The 9,967-nt window shown below is 40.3% G+C and overlaps 1 protein-coding gene across 1 annotated transcript in view; it reads right to left on the reverse strand.

Moving 5' to 3' along the window:
- Nucleotides 1-1,331: 1,331 nt before the first annotated feature.
- Nucleotides 1,332-9,967, reverse strand: part of LOC122556509 (coiled-coil domain-containing protein 69-like) — a 64,170-nt gene continuing 55,534 nt past the window's right edge. Inside the window, exon 9 of the mRNA XM_043703223.1 lies at nt 1,332-3,674. Coding sequence (XP_043559158.1) covers nt 3,491-3,674 — 184 coding nt within the window. The 3' untranslated portion in view covers nt 1,332-3,490. The remainder of the gene's footprint in view (nt 3,675-9,967) is intronic.

The raw sequence follows: 9,967 nt of genomic DNA on the forward strand, positions 1-9,967 counted from the left end.
CTCTTGATGAATAACATTCATAAAAAGTTTCCACTCTGCTGTGAAAATTAAAGGAGATGAGAGACAGAATTGAAATTGTTTCCACAATTAGCAACAGGACTATGTAATAGCTGTGGAATTAAATAAGAATCCTGAACACATTAGAATAATAATCCTGTTAACAATGCTGGGGAAAGAGTGCTGTTTGCAGCCTAAAACTCACATCTGGAAACCTCAGGGGCTTGGATTTTGTTTTCTTAATTACAGTGACAAACCTTAATGTCTATCTGAATCAATGCATTAGAATTCAGTTAATGTGTTTCATCAGAAGGAAGGTACATCAGATAAGCCAGCTCTGGTCACCACACTCATGCTCAGGTGTGGTTTGAATATATGGCCTTTCACGCACGATTGAGAAATTTTTGACATGCACTCTGATTGGTATATTTCTGAATACAGAGGATAATTAGAACTTTTTGTTTGAAACCACAACAATTGCCCTTATATTTCTGATACTGAAATTGAATCAATAGAGAGAGTCCCATGATTCATAACATAGAAGATCAGGTCATTTCATCCATCAACTCGATTCCTGCATTCAATTAGATCATGGCTGCTGTGTATCTTAATTCCATCTACTCATCTCAGAAACATAGGAACTGCTATATCAAAAAGATTAAAGTGCATTTGGTCTGCTGTCCTTAACCCTGATAATTAGTAAATAGCAAATGTTTTCCATCCACAGAGGAATTTTTTTCTAAAACTGCAGATTAGTTAAAAGAGTAACATGGTACATTTAGATGCATGCTCATTTTTATTACTTTATTTCATATCTAACGAGTATTAATAGAACATAGAACAATACAGCCCAGAACAAGCCCTTCGGCCCTTGATGTTGCGCCAACCTGTGAACTAATCTAAACGTATCCCCCTACACTATCCCATCATCATCATCCATATGCTTCTCCAAGGACTGTTTAAATGCCCCTAATATGGCTGAGTTAACTACATTGGCAGGTAGGGCATTCCATGCCCTTTCCACTCTGAGTAAAGAACCTACCTCTGACATCTGTCTTAAATCTATCACCCCTCAATTTACAGCTGTACCACTCGTACAAGATGACATCATCATCCTAGGAAAAAGACTCTCATTGTGCACCCTACCTAATCCTTCAATCATCTTGTATGTCTCTATTAAATCCCCTCTTAGCCTTCTTCTCTCCAATGAGAACAGACCCACGTCTCTCAAACTTTCCTCATAAGAATTTAGTATAGAATTTCTGGTCTCAAGAGTTATGAAATCTAAACTTTCAGCTTAAAAAGCCTGAGCAAATGAGACACATTAAATTAGAAAAAAAAAACACTTCTTTATTTGTATGCTGTTATGAAAATTCAAATCAATTAAAATTCTCATCTTTTACATATACCCAATATGATTGCACCATTTGTGTTAGGTGGGATATAAAATATACAGTGAATACATTTCCTTTTTGATAATCAGCTAAGTCAGTCCAAACATCCTTCAATAACTACATTATTTGTAATGAGTGACATTAAACCCTAATATTTCTAGCTACGTGTAAAGGCAGGGAGGTCTGGTGGTGCTGTGGTAGTGTTCCTGCCTTCGAGCTAGAAACTCTGGCATCCCATTCCAGGACTTGATGGCCAAGGAAGGTGCATTTTTAATGTGCCTAAAGAGGTTGAGTATCAATTTGTAAAATCTTACTACATTTGCCTATGGCAGATGGCAAGGCTGGGAAAGATTCTTAGTCATCTATATTATGGAAAATAATTGGAGCCTCTACTGTAACCATTCATAGCTCTGAACTTGGATGCCTTGTTTGTTTGAAGCCAATTGGCTCAATTAGTTAGAAAGCTGGTGGGGATTAGATTGATGCCAATAGCATGAGGTTTGATCCTTATTGTAGATGGGAGATTTCAGGAATTGCCTCCTTGCCATCTTCATGGAGAAAGTTCAGGCACTGTGGGTCAGACCTGCCTTTGTTTAGAGAACTGAAGAAAAGCAGTCAGGTATTTTTAAATGCTGCACAAACCCAAAGGAAATACAAGTGCAGAAGCCAGAACAATCATTCAATTTTTTCTTTGAAACTTTTGCCATTCCATTATTTTAAATACAATTGGTGGCTTCAGAATCTAATGCAAAATTCTAATTATTCATTAAAATCTATAAAGTGCTATTATTTTCTGTATTTATTAGTATTGCATATTCTTACTTATTCCAGGTCTGCACTTCTTTCTGATTATCTGGCTTTCCTAATATTCTGCAGTTCACTTATCTGACTGACTGGTATTTTTGAGTACTGTGTGTGTACTACAATTGTCTGTGAACTATTTGCATTACCCTGAGTTTATTGTAGAGCTCTTTGATTATCACCACGCTATTTAGCATCATCACTTTCATTGGAAACATATGGAGGTTATAGGCTGTTGGCAGTTTCAATGGGGTGAGGGAGCTGACTTCCAAAGTTCTTTTCTAACAAGGACTGTGGACTGTCCTCTGCAATAGTGTACATAGGTATTATCAAGCACCAACAGTATAACTGAAGACACAAACAATTCGTTATGGAAAACCTGAGGAATCCAGAAGATACTTTGCAGGAGGAATTGGGAATCTTTTAAAACTTCTGAACGATCTGACCTAACTGCTCATTCTAAATACAACTGTAATGTTACAAAGCGCTTATAATTATGTTTTGAGATGCAAGTAAACATTATCATTTACAGCTAATGTATTAAGCATTGTACTTATTTTGTACTTTCTAAACAATGAGTAATATGCAAATAAAAACTGAGATTAATTCCTGTTTGTATTTGTGCATAATGCCAGCTTTCACTTTGTAATATTTAAGAATTTCACATGGCTATCGTACTTCTTACCTCATGAATAATTAGAATTTTTTCTTCCATTAAAGGTGACTATATGTTGATGAACTGTGACTAGTATCATGATCTACATGGCCCACTATCAATTATAGGGATTAACTGCGAGGATGAACATTTTTATTTTTAACATAAAAATAAGATCATTTTTGCTTTTTCTAAATGGAAGAGTGAATAAGTGTCAAGGAAGACTAACTTCACTAAGCATGCAGCTCAAATTGGTGCCATTTTGATAAAACAAAGAACACTTTAAAGTATCTGAAATTGTGAAGGAAAATAAACAAACAGCAAATACCCTTTAATAAAGTGTCTCAGAGCTAAACACAGTTGCATAAATGTGCAGGATGGATCATATAAATCAAAGTTTAATTCTCCTTTCATCCAAGTCCATCATCAGTTCAACTCATAATTCCTTTGGAGATTGGTAACATTGCAGTGATGTGGCCTTTTTAAAATTCAGCTGATGGCTCTCAGCAGTTCAGGGCTGAAATTCACTGAGACAATCAAAATCAAGCATGTTGAGGTAGATGTTTCCAACTTGTCTCAGAGGAGGACAATATCAAGATTGTTGAGTTTTTTTGTCAAATTCCTTTTCTTCTGATATTTACTGTCACCTTAAAGATAAGTCTAATGACTCAGAGTGAAGAGGTTTCCATGAAGTTTCTACAGTAGGTGACACATTTCCATTTTGCAGTTTCCACACCAGTTCGTCTTTCTCCTGACAAAGTCGTTCTTTGGCCATAGCTTCTTTCTCCAAAGTCTGTTGCAGGTCCTCGTGCTCTTTGGATAATTGTCTGTGGTAAAATGACAGACATGTTTAGCATTTTAAAATATAGAATGCAAATATTTAATGTTCCCGTACTTCACTTTCCATATGCACACCTAAGTTTCTCCTTATCCTTCCTGAAAAGTTTCACCTGTGCTGGTAGTCATCCAGAACTTCAAAAACAAATCTTTATACTTGGTCCTGAACATTGATAATCTTTCATTAGTCACTCTAGAATGGTAAGATTCACAAATATGTCCCATGCTATCCTTGTTGACGTCTACACATTAATGGAACCAATTTAAATTCACTCAAAGAGCCTTCACCTAACATTAGGCTCATTATTCATAAGACATAGGAGAAGAAGTAGGCTATTCAGCCAACTGAGCCTATGCCATCAGTCAATGCGATCATGGCTGATCTGGTAATCCTTAACTCCATTTCCTGGCTTTTACCATAACCCTTGATTCTCTTACTGATTAAACATCTCTCTATCTCAGTCTTGAATGTATACAATGACCCAGCCTCTACAATGACCCCTGCCTCTGTAGTAAAGAATTCCACAGATACATACCCTCAAAGAAATTCTTCCTCATCTCCGTTTTAGCGGGCTATCCCCAATTCTGACATTATGCTCTCTGGTCCTAGATTGTCCCACAACCGGGAATCTATCTCTCAACATCTACTCTATTAAAGCCCCCCTAATAACCTTGTATGTTTCAATGAGGTCTCCCCTCATTATTCTAAACTCCAAGCAACTTCCCTCCCTCATTGCAGAAATACCTTTATAGCTGGGCTCAACGGAGTGAGCCTTCTCTAGACTGCCTCCAATGCCAGTACATCTTTCATGAGATACTGTTTGCAGTACTCCAGATGTGGTCGAATTAGAACCTTGCGTAGTTTTAGGAAGACTACCCTATTTTTGCACTTTGCCACTGGAGTCGCCAAATGTCCATTAAAAGAGAAAAGTTCTTTTTCCCTGGGGATGCTGAAGTGGGCACTGATGCCCATCCTGAAACACTGATCAGTTAATCTTGTCACTGCCTTCCTAACAGCAATGTTCTAATTTCAACCATTCCTCCATCATCACTGAACGTCAACCCATCATCGCAGAACCAGGTCCCTTATGTGTAGTGAGCTTGCGACAAAATTCCCACCAGTCAGAATAAATCTATCAGTGTCTAAAAGCCTGATTGAGAAATCAAGGATGCATCTTCACTACAAGAAGTGGTCGGGTAGTGATATCCAGAGATAATGGATAGAATTACACTGAAGTCTAAAAGACCCTAAACAAGCCATTCAGTCCAAAAGATCAATGCTAGCCTTTTTGTTTCCCTTTTCCTATTTGTTTCAACTAAAGTTATTAACATAGCCTTCTATTACATCTCATGTACAGATCTAGCTTCCTGTTAAAGGCATCTATGTTAACCACCTCAATTACTACTACATGGTAATGCGCTTCGTATTCTCACCACTCATTAAATACAGGAATTTGTCTATGTTTTTGTGATATCTTTATAATTTTTAGCACTGAACTTCCCACAAGTGTAAATATCTTCTCCACATTTACCAAACAAATCCACTCATGATTTTAAAGACTGCTATTAGGTCATCTCCTCATCTCAGAGAGAAAAGAGTTCCAGTCGGTTCAATCATTCCGAATAGTTCTAGCGGTCATTTTTGGTATCTTATTCTAGGTTTTTGCATTTTAATTGGACAATTCTAGCAACAGATCTCTAAACTTTCCTTTGCTCTTTCATGGGATATGAACATCACCAGTGAGACAATCAGTTGATGCGCATCCCAAATTGCCCTTGAGAAGATATCTATGTGAACCATTGTAATTCATGGGGTATTGGTACTTCCAAAATGCTATTTCAAAGGGAGTTTTAGGTCTTTCACCCAGTGACGGTGAATGAACGATATAGTTCCAAGGTATCCGATATAGCTCCAATGAACGATATCCAGAATAATGTATCACTTAGTGAGGAAGTTGCAGTAAGCGGTGATCCCATGGTGGTAGAGGTTGCGAATTTGGAACATATTGACATAAAAGACTTGGCAAATTGCTGCATTGCATCTTGTCGATAGTGAATACCATAGCTACTAAGCATCAGCGGTGAAAGGATTGAGTGCTTAAGATGCTCGGTGGGATGGCCATTTAGTGTGCAATTGCTTTGGATGATGTTGAGCTTCTGGACTGTTGCTGGAGTTGCACTTATACCAGGCAAGTGAAGACTATTCCATCATTAACCTGATTGTGACATGCAGGTGGCACACAGGTTTTGGGCAGTCAGGAAGTGAGCCACTCCCAGCAGAATTCTCAGATTCTGACCAACTCTTGTAATCACACAGTGTTTATTTGACTGGTCAAACTGTGTGTCTGGTCAATCGTAACCTCCAGAATGTTGATTGTTCCAATTCAGCGATGGCAATATTCTTGTCAAGAGGAAGAAGGATGCTTATGTGAAGATGATGCGTGAAGGCTTAGTTAGGAGGCTTGAGAGTTATAAGTTAACCAGAAAAGATCTAGAGAGAGGTCTAAGATGAACCAGGAGGGACATGAGAAGTTGTTGGCGGATAGGATCAAGGAAAACCCTAAGGGCTTCTATAGGTTTATCAGGAATAAAAGAATGACTAGAGTAAGATTAGTGCTGAAAATGTGTTGCTGGAAAAGCGCAGCAGGTCAGGCAGCATCCAAGGAACAGGAGAATCGACGTTTCGGGCACAAGCCCTTCTTCAGGAATGAGGAAAGTGTGTCCAGCAGGATAAAAGGTAGGGAGAAGGGACTTGGGGGAGGGGCGTTGGAAATACGATAGGTGGAAGGAGGTCAAGGTGAGGGTGATAGGCCGGAGTGGGGTGGGGGCAGAGAGGTCAGGAAGAAGATTGCAGGTTAGGAAGGCGGTGCTGAGTTCGAGGGATTTGACTGAGACAAGGTGGGGGGAGGGGAAATGAGGAAACTGGAGAAATCTGAGTTCATCCCTTGTGGTTGGAGGGTTCCTAGGCGGAAGATGAGGCGCTCTTCCCGCCTTCCTAACCTGCAATCTTCTTCCTGACCTCTCTGCCCCCACCCCACTCCGGCCTATCACCCTCACCTTGACCTCCTTCCACCTATCGCATTTCCAACTCCCCTCCCCCAAGTCCCTCCTCCCTACCTTTTACCACACTTTCCTCATTCCTGAAGAAGGGCTTTGTGCCCGAAACGTCGATTCTCCTGTTCTTTGGATGCTGCCTGACCTGCTGCGCTTTTCCAGCAACACATTTTCAGCTCTGATCTCCAGCATCTGCAGTCCTCACTTTCTCCTAGAGTAAGATTAGTGCCAATCAAAGATAGTAGTGGGAAGTTGTGTGTGGAATCTGAGGAAATAGGGGAAGTGCTTAATGAATACTTTTAGTCAGTATTCACATTGGAAAAGGGCAATATTAATGAGATACAGGCTACAGGATTAGATGGGATTATGGTTGACAACAAGCTGGTTTTAGCAATTTTGGAAGATCTGAAAATAGATAAGACCCCTGGGCCGGATGGGATTTATCCTCAGATTCTCTGGGAAGGCAGGTAGGAGATTGCAGAGCCTTTCGCTTTGATCTCTATGTCATCATTGTTGACAGGAGTAGTGCCAGAAGACTGGAGGATAGCAAATGTTGTTCCCTTGTTTAAAAAGGGGAGTCGGGACACCCAGGTAATTATAGGCCAATGAGCCTTACTTCGGTTGTGGGTAAGGTGTTGGAAAAGGTTATAACAGAAAGGATTTATAATCATCTGGAAATAAATAATTTGATTTGGGATACTTAATATGATTTTGTGAAGAGTAGATCGTGTCTCACTAACTTTATTGAGTTCTTTGAGAAGGTGACAAAACAGGTGGATGAAGATAAATGGTCGATGTGGTATGCATGGATTTCAGTAAGGCGTTTTATAAGCTTCAACACAGTAGGCTATTGCACAAAATACAGAGGCATGGGATTGAGGGTGATTTAGCGGTTTGGGTCAGAAATTGGCTAGCTGAAAGAAGATAGAGGGTGGTTGTTGATGGGAACTGTTCATCCTGGAGCTCGGTTTCCAGTGGTGTGCTGCAAGGATGCGTTTTGGGGCCACTGCTGTTTGTCACCTTTATAAATGATATGGATGTGGGAGTAGAAGGATGGGCTAGTACATTTGCGGATGACACTCAGGTCAGTAGAGTTGTGAATAGTGATGAAGGATGTTGTCCATTACAGAGAGATATAGATAGGATACAGAGCTGGGCTGAGAAGTGGCAAATATAGTTTATTGCGGAAAATTGTGAGGTGGTTCACTTTGGAAGAAGTAACAGGAATGCAGAGTTCTGGGTTAATGGTAAAATTCTTGGCAGCATAGATGAACAAAGAGATCTCAATGTCCAGGTGCATAAATCCCTGAAAGCTGCCACCCAGGTTGATAGGGTTGTTAAGAAGTCATATGGTGTGTTGGCATTTATTGGTGGGGGAATTGAGTTTCAGAGTCACGAGGTCATGCTATAGCTGTACAAAACACTAGTAAGGTTGCACCTGGTGTATTGCGCACAGTTTTGGTCACTGCATTACAGGAAGAATGTGGAAGCTTTGGAAACGGGGTTCAGAAGAGATTTACTATTATGTTGCCTGGTATGGAAGAAAGGTCTTACGAGGGAAGGCTGAGAGAACTGAGGTTGTTTTCATTGGAGAGAAGAAAGTTGAGAAGTGACTTAATCGAGACTTATAAGATAATCAGAGGGTTAGATAGGGTGGACAGTAACAGCCTTTTTCCTCGGATGGTGAAGACTACCACGAGGGGGCATAGCTTTAAATTGAGGGGTGATAGATTTAGGGCAGATATCAAGGGCAGTTTCTTTACTCAGAGAGTAGTAGGGGCATGGAATGGCCTGCCTGCAACAGTAGTAGACTCGCTGAACTTAAGGGCATTTATATGGGTATACATAGGCATAATAATGGAACTGTATGGGTTAGATGGGCATCAGATTAATTTCACAGGTCAGTGCTGTTCTATGTTCTATGAATGTCAGTGGATGATGATTTGATTCTGACATGCAGAAGGTAATTTTTCAACACTTTTGTTACATGAGTGTTACTTGTCACTTATAGGTCAAAGCCAAAATATTGTCAGTTCTTGCAGCATGGTATACTTCAGTATCTGAGAAATCTTGAATGGCACTGAACGTTATACAGTCATCAATGAACATCCCCACCTTATGATAGAAAAGTTATTGTTAAAGCATGATTTGGATGAGCCGGTGTTGGACTGGGGTGGACAATGTTCAAAATTACACATCACCAGGCTATAGTCCAACAGGTATATTTGGAAGCACTAGGTTTCGGAATGCTGCTCCTTCATCAGGTTGGTGTTGTGTGATTTTTAACATTGTGAAAGCAGCTGAAGATGGTTGGGCTTAGGGCTGTACCACGAGGAACTCTTGCAGCAAAGTCCAATGTAATTAGTCTCTAAAAAACCATGAGCATCATCCACTGAATCATCTCCCCACCCCCAAACAATGTTCAGTTGTATTGGGGTTTCTTGGTGATAGGCTGCCTTGATGTAAAGGCAGTGATTTTGACCTTACCTCTAATTCAGTTTTACAAAGTAGGCCTGGAAGAACCCGAAATGTGCATTAGCAAGCAATTTACCGCTGAATAAAAGCTGCTAGATCATACTTTTAACGACACTTTGCATTGCTTTGCTGATGATTGAGAGTAGATTGATGAAATGGATTAGATGTTAGTTTTTAGGACATAACTGGGTTTTCCATTGTTAGAACATAGAACAATACAACAAAGGAGCAGGTACCTCAGCCCACCGTGTCTGCATGAACCATGGTGCTATTCTAAACCAACCCCAACTGCCTCCACATGGTCCGTATCCCTCCATTCACTGCCTGTTCAGGTGTCTGTCTAAATGCCTCTTAAACATTGCTATCATGTCTGCTCCTACCACCTCCCTTGGCAGCAAATTTCAGGCACCGACCACCTGTGTAACAAACTTACTGCACACATCTTTTTTAAACTTTTCCCCACTCACCTTAAACCTATGCCCTTTAGCATTTGACCATTCCACCCTGGGAAAAAGACTCCAACTATTCATCCTATCCATGCTATGATATACCAACGACATAGGTAGGAAGAGGGGTGGGGAGGTCATTCAGGAGCTCAGGGAGTTAGGCTGGAAGCTAAAAGCTAGGACGGACAGAGTCGTCATCTCTGGGTTGTTGCCGGTGACACGTGACAGTGAAGCAAGGAATAAGGAGAGAGTGCAATTGAACACGTGGCTGCAAGGATGGTGTAGGAGGGAGGGCTTCAGGTATTTGG

Source organism: Chiloscyllium plagiosum, chromosome 14 (assembly GCF_004010195.1).
Source record: "Chiloscyllium plagiosum isolate BGI_BamShark_2017 chromosome 14, ASM401019v2, whole genome shotgun sequence".
NCBI classification, from domain to species: domain Eukaryota; kingdom Metazoa; phylum Chordata; class Chondrichthyes; order Orectolobiformes; family Hemiscylliidae; genus Chiloscyllium; species Chiloscyllium plagiosum.